This window comes from Poecilia formosa, unplaced genomic scaffold, assembly GCF_000485575.1.
Source record: "Poecilia formosa unplaced genomic scaffold, Poecilia_formosa-5.1.2 Scaffold65, whole genome shotgun sequence".
Taxonomy (NCBI): domain Eukaryota; kingdom Metazoa; phylum Chordata; class Actinopteri; order Cyprinodontiformes; family Poeciliidae; genus Poecilia; species Poecilia formosa.
In genome coordinates this window covers 2,128,295-2,150,465 of record NW_006800004.1, presented here as the reverse complement: position 1 = coordinate 2,150,465, position 22,171 = coordinate 2,128,295, and the positions used below count along the sequence as shown (strand labels likewise).

Below are 22,171 nucleotides of genomic sequence, written 5' to 3'. Positions count from 1 at the left end.
CAGTTTATTTAGTTAACACTCAGTCACATGGAAATAATGGAAACACAGGAAAAAATAAAAACAAAAAAAGTTTGCTTTTTTTTTTTACCTTCTTCATGTTTTTTTGGAGGATAATCTGCAAAAGAACACATCGACAATGAAAACTTAAAAACATGCTTCTTCACATTGACACAACTGCACAGTATTAACCTAAAACTATGAAGATATAAAATGTAACATGAGTCAGTAAGTCTGTTTCCATCACAACTATTTACAATAGTTGTGAAATTTGAGATTGTAAAACTAAATTTGCTGAATGGAAACATGGCAATTCTGAAAAGAACTCTTGTTTTTCTATTAAAAAGTTTTTGTACCGGGATGAGGTGTTTTTTTTAAGTAAAACTTTACCAAAACAACTACAAGCAAGTATGGCAATTCACATTGAATAAATAGCATTGCCAGACAAAATATCAGAGATGAAGTGGGTTTTTTGTCATATCAAAAAATTAGCTTTTTTTTCTCGCAAATCTGCAAAGAAAACACTTTTTTCGCATCACACCAGTCACATGGTCAACAATCGGATGTTGCTACTGGCGCAAACCATGAAGAAAAGATGACAGAAAGTAATAAGAGGATGATGGTGCTGCATGTTTTTTAATGACTCATTGTGTGAACAAACTTATTCATGTATGATTTTAATTGTGTTTCTTATTTAATGGAAACGCCACAATTGCGACATTGTTTCTTTTTCAACGTTAGCAGAATAACAACTGTTCTGTGCACGCTTACAATGGAAACATGGCTACTGTGTCAGCCGCATGCCACAGAAACAGCAGATTACAGATACTCTCTAGTGCTGATAAGCAATCCACTGAAGAATTCGATGCAGAAACCTGAAGCAGAACAAATCTCGAGAGCACATCTACGTATGAGGTGAGAGTGTCCCCTCACAGATGGACCTGTTGACTCCGCTAGGTTCTGCTTAGCCATTTGTTGAAAACGCATCTGGAAGCCTTTCAAAAGTGAAATTAGCTGTAATGATGTCTTAACTAACAAAACAAAGGCGCTTGTGTGCTGCAGAGAGGCAGAGCTGGTAGGTGGCCAGCTCTCCTTCACAATGGCTGCTATTCCTGGAAGGAGCATTCGGCTCACATAATGGATGGTGACAAGTCATCTGAGAAGAGTTTAATAACAGAGGAGATGACGGCCACCCCATCCCTTTCCCCGCAGCCCTCCATGTTATCTGACCTAGGCGACTTGCTATGCTAAGAATGCTCAGGAAGGCCGGTAACATTTGCAGCAAACTGAGGATGACATAACAGGAAGAGGCTGTCTTAAATTTCAAATTTGTCACTGCACTGGAAAAGATTATCACTTTGTGTTGGATCTAACATTTTTGTCAGTAGATTTAATTTAAAAGTTGTGGTTTTGTCCTAATTGATTTCGTTTATCCTTAAATTGTGGTCCAGACGGCAGGGGGGCCATGAATGGCCTCCACTTTGAACATTTATTTCTATAATTTCTGGGCCAGTTTATTGCCCATCAAAATTTATCATGACACGCCTAATGGCAGCATCATTCTGTGTGGGGATGCTTTTCTTTAGCAAGGACAGATTGCAAAAGAATTGATCGTGGAGTGGAGGTTCACCTTTTAGCAGGACAACGACCCAACAAATACAGCCAGAGCTTCAGAGGCATTAGACTGGCTTACTTATCTAACTTATAGTTTCAGTTGTATTTACTTAATTTTGTTTGTTAATGAACAAACTATGTCATTATTCATACTAAAAAAATATTTTTAGTTGCAGTCATACAATTGATGGAGCATATTTAAGGAATTTGACTGGTTTCCAATTCACTCAATATTTTTTTATTTAAATTTGTAGCACCAAACCTTTTAAGAACACATTAGTTTTAATTTTTAGAGTGGACCCTGCAGGTGCAATGGCAGAAACTAAAAAGTTTTAAACTAAAAACTAACAAACTTAAAAAAGTATTGACTCAGAAAGCCTGAATATGAATGCGCAGGAAACTTTCCAAACTTTTCCTGCCAAAGTGCTTAAAAACTTTATCCTTTAACTTTCAACGTGTGCAACGACAACATGTGAAACTATTGAGGCGTCATGGATACTTCTGCAGAGCACTGTTATAAAGCTGAGAACCCACTAAGCCTTCTCACACAGTGTCCTGATGCATGTTGTGGATAACCATGCTGGACGTCTTCCCGGCCGGCCGTGTTTGCTGCTTTAACAGAATCAGATATGATCAGATATGAGAGTGTGGTCAGCGTTAGAACAGCACTGGTATCTCAGCAAACGTCATTTGTTTGTTAGAGCTCCTGCCACGGAGAGAGCGCCTTCCCGCAAAACGACTTACTTTGGTTGAACCCTGAACTTTCCTCAACCTCTGAAGACACGACCACAGAGGTCACACCACCAAGACTCCCTGACAGATGGTTCCAGATTAGACACAGCTGAATTTCACAATCACTACAGAAAAAACCTGCTCCATAAAGCTGCCAGCGCTACAAAGAACATTACCATAAAACATAACTTCACACTATCTGTCTTCTTCACCCTAATCCAGCTGTTAACATGCTGTGGAATAATTCTGGATTTAAGCAGTGAAATACAAATTAAGTCTTAACATTTGTTTCATATTATTTTATGGTAATTCTGTCAATATAGTAGTCAATTTGACTTTTGGAGGTTTAATAGAGCAGTCAAAAATGGAATAGGCTTTAAGTTGAGGTGTTATTGCTCATATTTCTATCAGAAATCTGTCACTTACAGAGATAAATCACAACAACAGATAGCAGAACGTATCTCAGTTCTACAGTTTTATGTGAGATAGGATATAATTTTTTTAAAAATGTCCATCTTCAGGTTTTAATATTTTAGTAAATTTATATGGAACATCATAGAAAAAAATACATATAGTAGATACATTCCAAAAATGACAGTAAATCTACAAACAAAATGGCTGCAAAGGATTTTGTTGCACTGTTGCAACAGCTCTGTTATAATTAAGAACTCACCCTGACTAACTGAAGAGTTGTGGTGGGTAAAACCTCAATGAGCGATAATAATGTTGGAGAGAGGAGTGGGTCAAAACTCTTCATCAAGACTGATAAGATAATACAAAGTATGATTTATTTAAGTTAGTTCTTCATTTTTTCCACACAGTGTCTCTTCATTTTGGCTTAGCTGTTTTTATTTTACATAAAGTCACAATATTGTATATGATATGTCTGTTGTCTGGGACTACATTTAAATAAATTTACAACACACTGATAATTACTGATGCTGTAAAGAAGTAAATCTAACTTTCACCAGAGGGATTTGAGGTCATTTTCTTCTTCTCGTTTCTTTCCTCTCTCCATGAAAACATTTGGTTTGCCATCACAGCACAGAGGATCTGTTTGCTTTAGAAAACATGGCGTTTGGAACAGAATCCATCTGCAGTGTTTACAGTGGGTTTGTTTGCTTAGTGTATTCCTACGAAAACTGAGCCCTCTCCATGTTAGTGAGCAGCGCAAACTAAGTAGATGAAGTCAATGATAACTGAGACTTCAAACTGATTACATGTTTGCCCAGTTCTAAGATCCAAAGTATAATGAGAACCATTTCTGCCCCGAATTATCCCAAACAACTCTGACTCAGGATATTTTTTAAAGCTGAGATCCATTACATTATTATTTTAGAGTTCCAGAAACACCAACATAGTACATCAGGAACATGCAACAGCGTGGAAAAGCTTTGATATTTTACAGGCAATTTCTCTCTTTTTTAATGGATGTTAACATAGTGAGACAATCCTCCATAATAATCCCACCCAGTTGACCACCCCTGAGGGATCAGGGCAGTGCTGTGCTGCCGAGTTCACAGAAACAATAATCTGATTTTATCCACAACAGCTCTAAATTGGCTAAAATCTGCCAAGATGACATACAGTTCTGCCTAATGGAAATGATGCAAGCAATTTCATATCATGAGTGAACAATGATGAGTCATTCTCACTGCAGTTCTCATGTAATCGAAGAAGGGATGCTGATTTAGAAATCCCCAACAATGCACCGGAGAACGCCTCATGGCATCAACCCATCTGAGCTTAGGTCATAAATGCAACAATCTAATTACAGTTAAGTCATGAACCCACCTCCCGCAAGCGCCTGCCTTGCTAAGCCATGACTCGTAAGGCGCTGCGAGTGGATGGATGAGCGAATGCGCAGGCCGTGACCAAGGGGCCTTCAGTCTTTGGCTGGCTTCCCAACGTCAACGAGAAGACCACTTGCCCCCGTTTCTCCCCCCGTTCTGGTGGAAAAGGGAGGCCGCAGAGAAGGGCCAAAGTGAAAACAACTGGTGCTCAGTGCCGCATGACTCCTGTTTTTCCACATTTTCCTCTTCTTGGTCTGATCTAGGAGGCCAGAACCAGAGCTCACTCCTCTTTGCTGAAGTCAACTCTGTGGTAGGATGCATTCACTGCCAAAAGCCCGCGCTTGCGTACAGCCGTCAGCGTAACCCGAGGCACGTGCACAGCTGTCACGTGTGTATACAGGGTTACATGTAAGCCACGCACACACGCTTCGGAGGTAATGATTACCAGATGTGTATAGTATAATGTGGATTGATCTAACCTTTCTATGGCACCTTTAGAATGAGTGTTTGCCTCTGTCTAGCTGTTTTTTCTTGTAACACCTTTGGTAATTGTGTCTTCATCACACTAACCTTGAGACTCACTGTTATCAACCACAGCGATCGGCTTCGTCAGAGACCTTTTGTTGCTCATCAATACGAACATTGTCTCTCCCGTCAGAGAAGAACAGTTTCTGAGGTCCGGGCACTGTACAGACAAAATGAGAAGATAAAAGACATTTGAGAAAGCTAAATTTACAACGCATGTGGATTCTTGACCTTACATAAAAACATAGAACATAAGTGGAAGACAGAGCTTGCAAGAGAAAGTATTATCTTAACCACATTTTCCCAACCTTGAATGAATAGTATGTGAAAGTTTTGCCAAGTTGCACAAACAATATTTTTTTTCAATCTGGAAGTTGCTACTTTGAGGAAAGAACTCATTTACTATATATTTTCAGGAAACTGCACCGATTGCAGTTTCCTGTCCTATCACTGATCTTTATAAAACTGACCTGCTGATAACAATGTTGGAAAAACATGGGAACAGTGGCTGATTTTGTATTTGAGTAGCGGTAGGTAAAATTAGTATATAACATCTGTTTGTCATGTAGATATCAGCCAATCATAGATTTCCCAAAATTAAGGAAATGGAGGTTGATTTATTGGTGAACCCCTATTATTTTCATTATTATAGTGGTGTTAAAGATGAAATCAGTAGCTGGACAATTATATAAGGATCTATTTAAAAGAGAACTGTAGTTTTGCTATGTTCATTAAGGCTGTGAAAGAGCAAAGGAGGCTAAACACTTTGTAGCAAAGTATCTTTTGTCCTTCTGAGTAGGCCTGTCACAATAAATTTTGCTGAGTGATTGTCTAAAAATTATTGTGATAAATGATTATATTGTTTCAAGACCTTTTGACACTGATTTAATGGAAATGACATAATAATGCATGCTATTTCCTGCCATAGATATACACTTTATTTTCAAAAGAACACATAACAAGAAGAAGGTTCTGGGTTTGGTCTTTCTGCATGGAGTTTGCATGTTCTCCCTGTGTATGTGTGGGTTTTCTCCGGGTACTCCGGTTTCCTCCCACAGTCCAAAAACATGACTGTCTACAAATTGTCCCTAGGTGTGAGTGTGTGTGTGCATGGTTGTTTGTCCTGTCTGTCTCTCTGTTGCTCTGCGACAAACTGGCAACCTGTCCAGGGTGTACCCCACCTCTCGCCCGGAACGTTAGCTGGAGATAGGCACCAGCACCTCCCGACCCCACTAAGGGACAAGGGTGTAAAGAAAATGGATGGATGGACTTGTAGCCATTATTTTGGGCTACAAGTCCAAAATAATGGCTGTGTGGCTGGACACCACACAGCACAATCGAACCCAATCAAACTGTTATACCTAGGATTTCTGCCGGCTAATGTGTGGTCTCAGGTTTTGAAAATACGCCGACAACTCGTGTCGTGTGCTCTGGACATTACACTAAGGAAATGAGGAAGGGAGGGTGAGTGGAGAGCACCAGAGTTGAGCCTTTTTTCATTCAGTGTCATCAAGAGAAAGAAAAAAAGGCAGGAAGAGACGATAAAGCCGATAATTAAAATGAGGTCGATAGGTTTAATTTATCTTGCGATTAATTGATTTATCGTTTATCGTGACAGGCCTACTTCTGAGTTTGCTGGATTTGGAAATGTGGGTTGCCTTTTGGTAGTGTTGGAAAGGCAGAATAATGGAGATTGCTGTTTTAGATATGTTTGCTGCACCAACTGCTAATACATGGTCCTAAAGATACTTTCAAACCTCTGCTTTGTTTTTTAAAAAGAAGTTGGAATCGGTCAAAATCAGTATCATAGGCAACATAGGCAGTAAAAACTGCCTATGTTGCTTTGCTCTTTGATACCTGACATGTTTCCAGCTGAGTTGATCTAACGTAAAATAGTCAATGGTAATATGAATAAACAAACTACTAATTCTGCATGGCTCTAGGGAGAACAACTCATCAGACATGAGCAGAAACAAAGGTCATGAGAGGATTTCATGCATACCTGTGGCAGTTCCTGGTACCTCTGAGAATTCTCTGAGCACAGAGACATCTCACAGTGAAGAAAAACAAGTGTTTTGTTCAACATTTTGGAGTTGAAGGTGAAGCTAAAAGATTTCCCCTTCTTTCCAGAAGAAAACAAGAAGTGCCCCTGAGAGTTCTGGGTCCACTTAAGTGAGTTATCCTTGGTACAGAATGTCTCAATAAGGCTGTAGTCAGAGGACTCTGAGGGGCTGGAGCTGGGGGAGATGAAGCATGAGGTGATGGTGAGCCCAATGTCAGGGTTTGATGCTGTTGACGTGATCTGGAGCACATAAGAGACAAAAGAAAAAAGGTTTTGAGCCAAATATACACATATAGTAATATAATCTACTCATTGCTCTTTGTCGTTAGAAGCATCTTCAAGAAATAATCTTAATGAACTTGTTAAAAACACCTGTTTACAGAACTGAGTAAAAATGGAATGTAGCTTTGACTTGTGTCGTGGTTATCTGCACACAGATTGTGGAAAGAAAATTCAGTCTTGCACTTTGTTTTCAGAGTAGTATCATTTTACATCCATGCATTCATTCATTTTCTTACACCCTTATCCTGTTGGGGTTGGGAGGGGTTCTGGTGCCTATCTTTAGCTGTCAACGGGCGAGAGGCGGGGTCTCAAGGCAACACAGAGACAGACAGGACAAACAACCATGCACACACACACTCACACCTGAGGAGAATTTAGAGAGACCAATTAATCTAACAGTCATATTTTTGGACCGTGGGAGGAAGCCAGAGTACCCAGAGAGAACCTGTGCGTGCACAGGGAGAACATGCAAACTCCATGCCTAAACACCCCGGGCCGGGAATCGAACCCAGGACCTTCTTGCTGCAACAGTGTTATCCACTGCTCCTCTGTGCAGCCCCATTTTACATCCAATTCTATGGTATTCTCTTCTGTATTACTTATGTAAAAGATTATACACGATTGGAAAATTAGTTTTTTGAACTAATAAGAGTACCGATTTTGATCATGAACAATTGGCTTATTCTCACTTTGTCCCTCCATAAATGGAAGTTTCACATGACAATTAGATAATTTAAAATGCTTACTGATGCTAAACCAAAAATGTAGAGGGTGTTTTTTATCTGCACATTTACACTTTACACATTTAGGTAGATCTTTTTTGTCGGAACATTAGCAACTGTTTGTGCTTGTTAGCACACAAAATGGGAATGCTTTCCAGCAATAATTTGTGAACGCTACTATATTTACTGAGGTGATTACTGCCAGTGATGTTCAGTTTTTTTGTTTCTTTATTTTACTTAGTTGCTTTAAGTTTTTCAGAATGTAGAATATCTTTGCACTACATCATGTTTTCGCATTCTTCTGAAGTTGCTTTGCCAAATGTTAAATGTTTTTTTTTTTTTTTTATGCCATTAAATCTAAAAGTATTTACCATAACTGCATTGAATTTCCACAGTGGGTAACACTGTTACTTTGTGGTTATTACTGAAGTTAACTGTGTGGAGTTTCTGGCCTTTGCCTGAGGTCAGGTCTCAGCACAGTGTGAGCTCTAGAGGAAGGTTAAGCCATAGCATAGACAGGCAACACTTTGTCCTCTCCGCCAGTGAAGAGTCTCCTGCTGACAGCATCATAAATCACTTTTTCAAAGGACTTTTGGACCATGAGCTTTCACCATAAATGAGGACCAAAATTACTGCTTCTAATCAAATATGTTAAGCTAGACAGACAGGATAGCAACACATGCAGAGAGGGAATTAAATGAATGTGGGGCGCTCAAAGTAAGCTGAGCATCTTGGCCCCAACACAACAAAACAGAATCATGCATTGCTGATGCCACTCACAGAGATCAAAGAGAGCCTACAGTAAGGTCACACAGCATGTTTCACTCAAAAAGTGATTAAATTTTAAGAAAAGAAAATAAACAGTGGGATATGAATGCAAAACATTACCTGCACAACCACTTCCATTTGGTCAGAAACTTTGAAGATGCGCTGTTGTGGAGGATTGTTGAAAAACTGAGTCTTGTACAGCTCCATCTCAAAACTTATGCTGTTGACTGGCTGTCCTGGAATTGCCCCAAAATCAGGTTTAGTATTTGGGACTTCCTTGGATTTTCTATATGTGCAGTTGAACTAGAAAAAGAACAAAATACAAAAAAATAACAATTAGGAAGGACCAGATGTTAAACTGCATCAATGTTTGTATTTGTTAGAGAACAGATTAATGAAGGTCAAAAAACACAGCAGACAGGTTAGGGAGAATGTGGTGGAGAAATTGTTTTACACAGCCTGTAAACATGGCTGTGGGGGATTCAGTTGACACATTAAATATAGGCTGTCCATCTCCTAAATCTGGCCTTTATGGAGGAGTAATAAAAAAACAGTTTGAAAGAAAACTGTAAGACAGTCAATAAGGCAAGCAGTCAAATGAGACTAACCCTGAACTTTTTGGCCAATGCAAAAAACAGAATAAATGGCAGAAAACTAACACTGTACTTCAACTTGAACACCCCACAATCACTGCTAAACATTGGGGTGGAAGCATCAGCTTGAAAGGATGCTTTAATCAGCAGGGAAATTGAAACTGGTAGGAGTTGTTGGAAGAGGTATGAGATAACACAAGCAATGGCAAGGAATTCAGAAATGGATTGATGAGATAAAGGAAAATATATTGGTTAAGTTTTGGAGACATTTCAAAATGGAAAAGTCAGGTCAGGGTTATTCATGGATATCATGGAAAGATGGGGAGTCTGCTGTGGTCAAGTAAGTTTTACAGCCACCAAGGGGTTCTGAGACATAAAATTTCCTCCAACTGTCCACTCAAATATTCTTTGACATTTCAGTCTGATTGCAGCTGCTGAGGAGAACAGCTCTCGTAGAAAAATGCTCAGACTTACGTTTATCAAAGGAGCTGGTGGATTTGGTTCAGTCTGTGTACTCTCTGCAGCTTCTCCAAGTCTGGGGAACCAGGTGGAGATTGGATCATCATCACCCTGAGCCTCTTCGGAAATCACTGTCACCTGTAGTCCGCCGAGAAAACGATTACTTTACATTCACAAAAACTATTTTCAGACCTGACGAGCACCATTCTGTGAAAGTTGCCTAATTTTAGCAAATATTTCAGCACTTTGGATAGGACTCAGCTTAATATTACTTTGTAAATTGTAAAAATTTAGGAAGCACGATAGGTGCAGACTTAAAGGAGAACAAAAAACATATTTACAGTATCTCAGAGAAAGAGGTCACAGATAAAGCATGCTGCTCTAAAAGCATGCGATTTAATGATGAGAAAACAAAGTTGGTCAAACAATGAGGCTATTTTGATGTCTGGACAAAATATTTGCTGACCCAGCATTGGAGCCATCAAAGAATTAAGTCAACACACAACAGAAGATACAATTACTATAACTGATTATCTCTGATATGTGGGGACCCAGGCAATGAACATGAATGTCTTTTGAGCACAAGTCAGAGATGGCCCCAGCGCTAATGCACTGACACAAAGGATGACCTTGGACAAACGCCCAGGTTTTCAATCTGTGACAGAAGAAAGTGTTGTTCCAAATTTCCCCTCACAAAAAGATTTCAAAAGGCCAGAGAGGAAGTGATTCATCCTGACTTGTTAGAACAAATGCGCTGAATGAATGCATTCCCATATAATGATGATAACTAGGAATGTCAGACGTGAACAATGATTAAAAAAAGAAAAAGTTCAACATTATATAAAACTTTAAAGTAATCATATTCTACTTCCAAAATGTGAAGTATTATCCCTCCTCAGTTGTTTGTATAATGTGTTTAGATGAGCCATTTGTAGAGTCTCGACATGAGCAGTTCTTATCAAGTCACATTAGGGAGCATAGCTCTTCAAAATCTAGATACACAGCTATCTAATCTGTTTAGTTACAAATTTATATGATTACGTCATTTACTAGATGGATAAAGTAAACATTGTGCTCCCTAGTAAGCAACAGTGGATTTTGGCACCACTGCTGCTCATCACATGGCTCTCACCAAGCAGATGTAACAACCAATCCTTGCTCATCAAATGAAAAAAAAAAAAAGCTTGTTATATTAAGGCTCCTAACAAATCACAACAGTATGTGCTATTTGTTATTTAAAGAGAAGGCAATAAAATTCACCAGGGATATGCTGATCCACTTTTTTCACATCTGATATCGATACAGATATCTGAGGTTTAGTATATTATCCAATATAATCTGTTACGATACGAACTGATCCGATACAAACTGTGCAGAATTGACTTAAAATGTTTCTTTTTTTTGAACACAGACATAAATGTACTGAATAACAAATTTAATTGATAACTCTTTACCAGTACAGCACTCTCAAATACACCAATAGCTTCACAAGCTTGGTCAAATATGTAAAAAATAAACTGCAACAAACATTATTTTAAATAGTTCATAAAATATAATTAGTAATTCTAGATATAATGTAAAATAAATAATAAAGCATGATGCCGCTCAGTAAACAAAGCATAGAATTAGACAGAGCAGATCTACCCTTATAGATCAAGTATACTGTCACCAATACCGAATATAGAATGTTTTCCAATATCAGGACCGGTACAGATCGGTGTATCTCTAGTTTTGACAGAGGAAATAGAGGAGCTGGTGATCCAGCAATAATCTTCCAGCCACTTTAGGTGTTATTTGATTTTGGTCCCTGTCTGATTGAGTTATCTACTTCAGGTAAGATACCAATAGCTTTTAACTTTATAACAGAAAGTCACTTACATGTTTTAAAATATCTGTTTAAGTAACAGTACAAGCAATATCTAATAAAGACTTAGCTAAGATAGTATGAAGTCAGTACAGGTCATTGAAATAATATGCATTCCCCATTGTTAGGCCTTTTATTAAGAAAAAGAGACATGGCATATACTCACAGAGTTGATATGAAGGACATCTTGGGTATTATGCACAGGAAACACAATGGTGCCACATTCAGTCAGAGGTGTCTCCAGTGTGTAGTGGGTTGCATTGACTTTTGCTTTGCATTCTGGATTTTTCAGCATGAGGCTGGCATTAGCAAATCCTTTTGCCTAGGAAAACATTCAAACACAGCAACACTGGATAAAGATCAAGTACAGTATGCCTTTATGAAGTCAATTTCAGAATTGTATAAGTAAAAAGCAGGATAAAAACGCTAAAGTGGTGGTTGTGTAATGGAGTTCTCAGGAATAAACAAATCCCACAAGGTGGTCTGGCTCCAACTATTAATTACAGAGTGTGCCAGTTTCCATTCTGTGATGTGGACTGACTGAGCTGTACCCACGTATCTGCGCCAAATGTTTGCTACAGCACTGCATGGCTCAGTGTAAGCCTATGTGAAAACAGTTCGCTTCATTACAATTTAATATTTCACTTCTTTATGACCAAGACACTCTTTCACATCGTTTTTGCACAGCAGATGAAACACTGAAGTAGACAACGGGAATTGCTGATGCATTGACATGTCACACGCAGATTGGTCTGTTATCACATAATCATCATCAGTTGATGTTTGTCATTTTAATAACTCTCATTTGGAGATTCTATGAGCTTTTGAAGCATTGTCAATAGAGTTTTGTTGTTAATTACTGTGGAGATGACAATCAATAAGGTTCATAATTAATGGGGAGATCATTCTTTGTTGGGTGTCTGCCATTTAGGCTGTTTTTGGTCCTTCTATTCAAAGTTTGTCAGATTAAGTTTGTGCTGCATGAACAAAAACTTGACAAAAAACATTTATTAGGTCAAACCTAACTTCAATATAATTTTTATTACATTGCAGTTTGCAAATTGGCCAGAAAACTATAACAACTGTTGTTTTGTTTTAAACATGTAGAATTGTTTAAAGTGCTGTCCTTGATGAAAAAATTGAATTGAACTTATTTTTCTATGTGGGGCGTGTTTTTCTTGATAGAAAGAAAAAAATAAAATATGCAGTTAACAAGGTATATTTAGTCATTTTGAGGCATTTCCTGTACCAAAATATATCAATGTACAGATATTTTTAATTTTATTTATAACTATATTTGTTATGTTTTTCAGGATGATTTGTCTGTTTTACAAATCACGAATAATGCACGAATAATAAATAATACCAAAAAAGCTGTTTTTAAGTAACATCAGTAGCTAGTCCTGTGAGGCATATACACTCACCTCCAGGCTCTTCCTGTCAATGCTGACGACCATCCTCTTTTCTTCACATTGAACGATGAGTTCAACATCCAAAACATTTCTATCCTCAACGGGCTCTTCGTTGTCATAGTTCAGGTTGGGCAAACTGATGGGCAAGTATGGAAATGGAAAGGGCAGACTGGAGTGTGGTGCCGCAGGTGGTGCCGCAGGTCCTTTTTCTGGCAGAGGGCTGACATGACGCAGGTTGAACAGCTCAGGAGGCAATCTGCTCTCCAGATGATCTGATACATCTGGAAGACACACGCAGCCTGGTGATGATGACTTTCACCAGATAGAATAACTCTTTGGTGTGACTGTGACCTTCAGGTTACCTTGCTCTCGCAGTCGGATGTTGAAATGGTTTGCCATAGGGGTGCTGGTGTAAGAGGTGACTGGATTATAGCCGTTCTCTACTGCCCACTTGATCAAGGCTTGTGATCCTGATGGCAAAAGCTGTCTGGGGGAAGTCGTCTCTACCATCTGGGAGTTAATGGTCACTGTATCAGAAGCCTGTGGAATAGTCACTTCATCAGATGTTTGTTTTTCTTAACCCTTACCCTAACACCCCCCACTCTCACCTCCTACCACTTTGATCATCTCTTCATAGATCATAAAAGAAAAAACTTAGTATATTGGCATCATTAGGATATTCATCAAGTACAGTCCTGTACTTTTTCTGTGGTGAGCGTGAATCATGTGAATGCAGCTGAGGTAATGGGCGTGTAACAGCCTGATCAGAGCTGAGAAGTCTGTTAGTTTGCTCTTAAAAGTTAGGCTCCTGCCCTGCTTCTCCCACCGTGTGAGGATTTGTTCTTTCTCACAGTCATTTCCCACACAGTCAAGCCTCTTGGGCAACGCCAACAAAAGTTTATTAGGCCATCAAATGACTTGCATAGCTGAGCATCTACAAAACAGTGATTGCACAAGCACAGCATCCTGTCTACCCTCACTGTCAAGTGAAAGTGTCAGCAGTTTGTTATTGGGATTAGGACAGTAGTTTACCTGGAGCCTACAGTGTTACACTGGCTTTACCAGCTGTTTGTAGCCGTTCTGGTTTACAGGAAGACTCCTCTGTGACTATTTCAATACACTGATCAGAGACATAACTACAATAACAATATCAGTCTGAGTGGTGTTCATGCACAGACACTGGTGTCGAGTTTGTTACGAGAATGTCACTAAGGATGTGATTTAATAACAGCTGTGGATAGTGGGGAATGTGTTGACACACTGTGTTTCTGCATGGTACTCCAGCTGCAATATGGCACCACTGCAGGAACATGACTCTGACCATCAGACTCGTCTCCATGAACTTCATGAACCACTGCTACCAGTCAAAGGGAACCGCAACATCAAAAGCACAACTGTTAGAGCTGTACAGACCCTAAACATGTCAAAAATGTCAAAAAAATAATTACACTTATTTTATGTTTTACCTATATTTGTATATATTGTGTGTGTGTGTGTGTGTGTGTGTGTGTGTGTGTGTGTGTGTGTGTGTGTGTGTGTGTGTGTGTGTGTGTGTGTGTGTGTGTGTGTGCGTGCGTGGGTGTGTGTGTGTGTGTGTGCGTGTGTGTATTTTTTATTAATATTACTCATTTCTGAAATGGAGTTCTGAAATCTGAAATTAGTAGATTTTATAATGTGGCTCTAGCGATTTTTGGCCAGGAAACTATCGAATTTTATCCCTCTGTTCCAGGATTCTCCCGTATCAGTATTTTCCCGTAAATTTCCCATATTTGACTAATTACGTCGCACACCCCCAGTGATAGCACATCTATATGGTAGCCTTCTTGTCTTCTTCATACCTCCAACCCCACAACAACTCCCTCCCTCCCGCTCCTATGGTACTCTGTAATACAGCCAAACAAACCTCTGGTTCCTCTGGCATTTCCTCATACATTTCATGAAAATGACTTCAAACTGTACATGAACAATTCAACTTTAGTGCTATTAAAACCATATCTTTTTAAAATGTTACCTAGATAATGCTGACTGACAAATGGCTATTAAATACGTTATAAGGCATGTATTCACCAAAGCCACCCAAATTCAATGTCTAGTTTTCTAAAGTAAAAATATTTCAGATTGAAATGAAAACTTAAATAGCTAAAGATTGGGGTTTGAGAGTCCGGTTAGCTCTGTGCTACATTTTAAGGTCAAGAACTAAACACAATAGCTGCTGATGGTTGAGTTTACTCTAGGTGGCAACAATGAGTCGCAGTAGTAACTGTAAATAAACACAAATATTCACCTTTACACAACTCTACACTATGTAAACATAGTAGTTAATCCTATATCACCTTTCTGTCGACTGTTCACCCACTGACATGTGAAGTTCTAAGGGTTTGACCTGGATTTACACTCAGACAATCTGACTAATTTGATGTAAAGCAGCCACCAAACAGCTGTGCAAATACAAAGCGCCTGTGAAAAGTGTGGTGTCATGGCTGCAGCAGCATTAGCTTTACCACACACTAAGGAAATGTTGAGCCACCAGGACCACCTCCTCTCAGATGAATACTGGAAGAAGACAGCCTAGAGGTGCATGCAAGACAGTAGCACACTGACAAGCAGAGACAATCCATCACATAATGAATACCTCTGCCAACATATTTATGAGACATTTTGAAAAGCAGAATACTGATGAGGCTCTTCCAGCTTTTTTTTGTTTTTTTTTACACTGATTTACACGAGAGACTAATTCCAACTGCAAGTTATGTATCAACATGATATACAGCTACACTCTTCTTTCTGTGTAGGTGCTACATTTTTAAAGTTGCCATAGAGACTTGAACGGCACAAAAATATTTAATAGCAATTCTGCTGTACTCATGCTGTGCATAATTAACATGCCACTCAGGATCGTGTGCTGAAGTTTTTAACATATGGTGAAGTTAGTTTTGAATTTTTCACATGTATGAAGTGACATCAACAAACCTGAAAATAAATGTCTGGGATTTTAAGTGACATATCAACACCATATAGTGTATAGCAGTGTACTGGAAGGAAAATGACAAAAGGTTTTCATTGCTCTGAAAAATATCTGAACTATCAAAAAAGTTAGCATTTGGAATAAGACCCCTTTATTTTGATATCCTTAAAACAGAGTCCACCTTTTTGTCATTTGATCTCAATATAAATCCAGCTGGTCTATGAGGGTCTCAAGGTTTGCTAGAGAACAATAGAAAATAAACAGTATCATGAAGACCAAGGAACCCTAAACATATGGGCAGACCAACAATGAAATGGTTTAGATTGAAGACTGAATATGTTTGTGTTCTAGAATGGCCTAGTTAAAGTTCAGACAAAAGTCTAATTTGTGCCAAGCCTTGGAAATTGATGTTCACAGATGTTACTCATCTAACCTGACTGACCTTAAGCTATTTTACAAAAAGAAAAAAGAAAAATGAGTGGCTTTAATTGATTAAAGGTAACACTTTTAATTGAAGGGGGTGGGCTTAAGACTGACATGACACTCTCATAAACATGACAGAACACCTGTTATAAACATGATGGAGTCATAATCAATGCTTATGACTGATGTCATGAAGTGTGATTTGGTAAATAATGACACGTTTAATGCAAATTTGACCATTTTAAATTACTTTTAATGCAAGTTTTAATGGAACTTTACATTAAAGGTGTCATTAATTACCGAAGAATGCAAAGTTTGCACTTTTAATGAACTTTTAATGCAACTTTTAGTACAATTTTGGATTAAAAGTGTCATTATTTACTGAATGACACTTCAGAATAACAGTCATAGACATTTATGAAGAGTCATTGATGTTCATGACAGGTATTGTCATGGTTTTGACAGTGTCATGTTGTCTTATGCTCACCCCTTCAAATAAAATGTTATGGGGTAGTTAGATAACTAGGGTCAAATTACAGTATATGTAATTTACTCTTTATGACTGAATCTGATGGTTTCAGTCATACAGACTGAATCCATTATTAATGTATGTAATTAGGATAATTAATTTGTCATTTTCTATGGAGTGCCTTAAGATGACATTTGTTGTATATTTAATAAACACATAAATACATAATACATTATGTTGCAAAGCAACGCAGAAATCGCATTTCTTCTAAACCAGTTGTGCCATGAGGACAAGGTGCCATTTCAAACACGTCTTGGTGTGACAAATCTCTTTTCAAGTGGTACACAAAGTAAAGATTTCTTGTGAGCCAGAGTAAATTTTTTTCTTACCACAACCTCCAAATTCCCCCGCATATTGTGGGCTTTGACAACCCAGTGGACAGACTTTGCACATCTGAGCACCAATGTGACATCTCGCACCACCAAGTCATCGTCCTTCAGAGGCCTTAGATCCACAATGACATCCACCTGGAAAGCGCTACAGAAAAAAAAGCAAAAGATGGAAAAGAACCACAGTGTTATCATGCTTCCTATGTCTATCCAACTAATTAAAAAGCTGGGTGCACTCCCAGAAAATAAACAGACATGTGCACCACAGATGATATAGCACCAAGGAGAGATACTGAACACATACTAAAATGTTCCCAGATTTACACTCTTGTGTTTTCTGAATTCTGCTGCAACAAATACTGAAGGCATTGTGCGACAGCTTGGTCTTTGAGAGCTTGTTTTGGAAAACGTTCCTCAAAGGAACCCCACTGTGTGGACAGCTAAGCCCCCTCTGTCGTCATCTTTGCTCGAATCCAAAATAAACTCTACAGAGATTACTGAGAGCATCCTGCCCTTAAAAATAGGCCATGACAGAATGTACTTTTGGCTTTGGACATGTTGGCTGCTTACCTGCTGGAGTTCGGGGCTTGCAGCTCAATGATGTGTACTTCTCTGTTGGGCACAGACAGGATGCAACCCTTTGACGTCTGTGGCTCCTCATAGCTGCCCAGGTAGTTCAGAGACAGGAACCTGGTGTCAATCTTGCAAGTGTCAGAAAACACTGAGTCTGAGAAGAGAGAAATTGTTTGTGTTATTGCCTGGGTCATCTACAAATGTATTCTGATCTAAACTGAAACAGATTAACAAACTATAAAAGATGCCAACCCTGCCAACTTTAAGTCCAAGCTAAAGCCTAATGTCTTTGGCACACACCAAAGCTTCATCAACCATGGCTAGACCTATTTTAGACATTGATTAGACCTTGGCTAGACCAATACTGAGGAAGACTATGTCTATGGGCCCCGTTGAGATGCCCAGCAAGAACCTATCCATCCTCATAAAACTCCACAGAAAATGTGAAGGAGTGGAAATTTACAGCTCTCTATGTGAAGTATGAATCATGTCAATTGGCGATTTGCCAAACCACAGCGATACAAGGCAACTGCTTGAAGGCAGAAAGACCATTCTGCTTACCACAGGCTCACAAGGAGAGAGGACTTACTAATCAGCTAATCAGCAGCAATAATGCAGCCAAGATTTCCTGCATGCTTTGCTTAATTCGCATGCAAAGATTGTCAGTAAATACAAGATTCTTTGTCTGAGAGTTGATGAACTGCAAACCTCAATCGGACGTCTGATTACTGTACAAGCAGCATATGAACGGTAAAACAGCTTCTTTAGCTGTAGCTTCTTTACTGATTCTTTCTCTCTTTTGTCTGTATGCCTTTCACAGGAAATGTTAACATTTTGGGTTTTTCTCTTTGACAAAGCCAACCCTCCTTAATCAAAGATAACAATGGTATTTTGTAAAGTGGAAATGATTCATTATCTCTATCACACTGTTGCATATCCATCTTGTATTTCAAAGAACAGAATGATATGAGATCTTAGTTACATAGCACTTTTTCCTGAAGCATAAACAATTTCATCTCCAGCAAAGCCAGGCTCCCACAGAATGTTTATGTACACGTCAAAATAAATTCTGCTTTGTAATGCTGCAACACCACATAAACTGTAGTCTTCATAGAAATGAGAGGACTTAATGTTTCAGAAAAAATATTTCTTTTCCCTGTTTTTCCCATTTATAAGACAACTTTCAAATATGCCAACATACGGGGCAAAGTAAAAACAAAAGAAATGTAATAGTAGCTGAAAGACTGAAACTGTTCTTCTCTTCCCCCTGGTAGCCTCCAGTGTCACAGATTCCATGTTATTATTTTCCTCTTTTACACCATTTCAGCATATCCTCCTTCACTACTTGTCTACCTGTCTATCTGTCCAATAAATCTGACAAGCATGTGATGAACCAGAAAACTCTGAGTAGCATACACATCCAGCCTAACGTTAACTTACTTAGCATTAGCTGCAGGAAGTGGAGGTAACAGGCGGAGGCCCCTGTTAACTCTTCCTGTCTGTTATTTATATTTGTTCTCCCTATTTTTTCCCCTCCCATCTCATCCTCGTCACCTTGGAGCACAGGACGCAATGTCAAAATTTTCAAAAAAAATCATAGATTTGATTTGAATGTAGCTAGGCAATCCAATTGAAAAAAACCTGAGTTCTTGAGAATAAATTCAGAGTCTAACATGTTGAAGATCAAAACAAGACAGAGTAAAAATGCAATCAGGACTGAGACAAGGCAAAGAGTGAAAATGCGGTCTCAAACCAGTCTTGAGACTCAGATCAAGACCCATGACAAATAACAGCATGAACCTTCTCTGTGGTCTTCCTCCTTTCAGGCAGTTTTCTATCCAACATCCTTTATTCCATATATCAACTATCCTGCTTCACATCTCCAAACTCAGGCTTACCTCTCTAACCTTGTCTCTCACAACTTGAGCAGTTTCAACAATCAAATCCCTCTTGACGTGTGTCTGCATTTATTCCATCCTGACTGCATTCTTCTTCACCTCTCTTGTGTACTGCCTGTTGCTTTCAATGGTTCATCTGCAGGTCTGAAACAATTCCAACTTGAGTACATCCAACTCCCTTCCAGCTTCACTGCTCTACCTCTCTCTCTTTGACAAGGACATGCACTTCATATTTGCTATTAAATCTTTTTTCAGATTTTAGCTTCTCTTCCACATTGTCTTTATGAGACTACAGAACAAACATGGAAACACAAATAATTTATTGCAGATATGGACAAAAATATTGTGTACAAAAACAAATGAGATAAATTGACATTTTGTTTCAACTGTGAATGTATATTAAGCTCTGATCTGTAGTTGGCATGGGGGTAAATTTGCATCTGAAGATACACTGATATATGTGTGGGTATACTATGCATTCACATCTGTGTACACAACACAGTATATGTATACACAAGTGTATACATATATATCTCAATCAAAATAGTATTGAATCATTATTTTGATTGAGAATTTGTATGTAAACCTGCAGACAGGACTGGATAAGCTATTGCTTCTTCCTGTTCTATTTTTGAACATCTTTTGTTGTTTGTTTGAAATTGTATGTTTTCACCCACGTTTCGTTTCCTGTATTTATGGTTGCTTAAATTTTTAGGTTTTTGAAAACAACAAACAAAAAAAAATAAAGAAATATTATCATATTATATTGATTGGAAAATCAATATTACTTTTGCATTTTTAATGCACCACATGTGGTTTTTAATGCATACTGTGGTTTTAATGCACCACAGTATGCAGTAAGCACTTAACTCCTTTCTGTGGATGTTGTTAGTTTGAAGAATTGCCAGTTATCTATTTTCAGTATCCAAGAGTTGCTAATTAATCAAGGAAAAGCAATATGTGAGGATCACTGAAAGACAAACTGCAGTTTTCATTATTCAGACATGTCCAAATACAGCAAAGTTGTTCAATTTTATTCTTCTGAGTTATCAGCTTCTGTCTGTTATGAACCACTCTGGAGTTGAAAAGGCTTTCTGTCTTTTTGGAAATCTCAGAGGTAAAAAGTCAGCACTCTCTAGAACATGCAGAGACCGCTGTTTTACGTTTTAATGCTAGTTAGCTGTGTGAATCCCCAATATAAGATGCTAACAATCAGACTTTTTTTCTGTCTTACAATCATAAAATGTTGTTTTATAGCAGGTTATATCACCTCTGCTCTTAAGAGTCAATAATTTAAAAAATAAACCTCTGATGGTCTTCAACAAATTATAATTATACATGTTACATGCTTTGATTTTTCAATAAATCTTTTAAGATATTCAGACAAACCCAAAAACATATTCATTTCATCAAAATATATATTTTTCACAAATTTTTACTTTTCATCTTAAGATAAACAGCTGAAAATAGTTTATTTTATATAAATATTGTAATATTTGCTAATAAATTCCACCAGAAACCTAAAAACCAGTGTAATCATACTTATTTATTTTAAAGTTGCTGTAGTTTTGCCAAATTCAACCCTCATTCCTCACAAGTCTAATAATTCGTAACACTGTAAAGAAGCCAAACTAAGAAAAACCACAAATGGGCAATAAAACAGTGTGAGGAGGTGAATTCCATTTGAGGGAAGGCAGTTCTTTTCTCAAGTGCAGTGAAAGTAAACCTCTAGGCTGGGCCACAACACAAAAGCTAAGAAAAGTTACGCAAGCTAAAGGTCAGTGGGGTCGAGGGGCTGCTCGGGGGCCCAGAGCTATGTTTGCGAGTTTACTGAATCTGGTGCGCACCTTCTCCAACTTTGATGTAGATGGCTTGAGTCATCCTGAGCTCAGAGAAAGAGGTGACTGCCCTGTACTTCTTCTGGGCCCAGTTGAGGAGATGTTCGTTGCCTTGGGGAAGGTTTTCCTCCTGGATCTGAGTGTTGAGGGAGAAGTTTGCCTGTTTAAGGAGGACCTCTGAGCCCAGTGATACCTGAAGGAGGAGAAAAGAGAGCAGTGTTAGGAGACAAAGGAGCTGTTGGAAAAAAAAATCTGTTGTCAGTTCTATTCTACGTCTGTCTTCAGCTAAGCAACAACACTCGTGTCCAACATGAGGAATTTACAACAAAAAAAAAGCCTCTGTGGTTGTCGTTAAGAGATAGTATTGTTAATTGAAAACGATAGTGTTAATAATAAAGTTATTTTTTTGACTTTGATCTTTGCTTCCAGCAGGACGACGACCCCAAACGTACAGCCGAACCTACAATGGAATGGTTCAGATTGAAGTATGTTCAAGTGTTAGTCATAGTCCAAACCTAAATCCAGTTGGGACTCTGTGGCAAAGTTTGAAAATTGTCCAAAGTGTCCTCCATCCAATCTCACTGAGCATGAGCTGTTTTGCATAGAATAATGAGCAGAGTGTTTACCATATAGATTCATAAAACTACTAGAGTAAAGACTTGAAGCTGCATTGGCATAGAAAGTTGGTTCCACCTCTTACTGAATGGAGGTTGAATGAAAACACATGCCACTGGAATTCTGGTTTTTATTTTTGAAAAATGTTCCTTCACTTCATTATGCACTACTTTGTGTT

The 22,171-nt window shown here is 38.4% G+C and overlaps 1 protein-coding gene across 2 annotated transcripts in view; it reads right to left on the bottom strand.

The window, feature by feature from the left end:
- The window catches only part of tgfbr3 (transforming growth factor, beta receptor III), an 80,000-nt gene that overhangs the window by 8,750 nt on the left and 49,079 nt on the right, over positions 1 to 22,171 (bottom strand). For both annotated transcript variants that reach the window (XM_007554701.2, XM_007554702.2), the window contains exons 5-15: positions 21,388 to 21,571; positions 17,640 to 17,796; positions 17,070 to 17,217; positions 13,186 to 13,363; positions 12,836 to 13,104; positions 11,578 to 11,733; positions 9,563 to 9,685; positions 8,616 to 8,798; positions 6,664 to 6,963; positions 4,707 to 4,821; positions 89 to 115 (exon numbers count right to left, since the gene is read on the bottom strand). In XM_007554701.2, the coding sequence (XP_007554763.1) occupies positions 89 to 115; positions 4,707 to 4,821; positions 6,664 to 6,963; positions 8,616 to 8,798; positions 9,563 to 9,685; positions 11,578 to 11,733; positions 12,836 to 13,104; positions 13,186 to 13,363; positions 17,070 to 17,217; positions 17,640 to 17,796; positions 21,388 to 21,571 (1,840 nt within the window). The remainder of the gene's footprint in view (positions 1 to 88; positions 116 to 4,706; positions 4,822 to 6,663; positions 6,964 to 8,615; positions 8,799 to 9,562; positions 9,686 to 11,577; positions 11,734 to 12,835; positions 13,105 to 13,185; positions 13,364 to 17,069; positions 17,218 to 17,639; positions 17,797 to 21,387; positions 21,572 to 22,171) is intronic.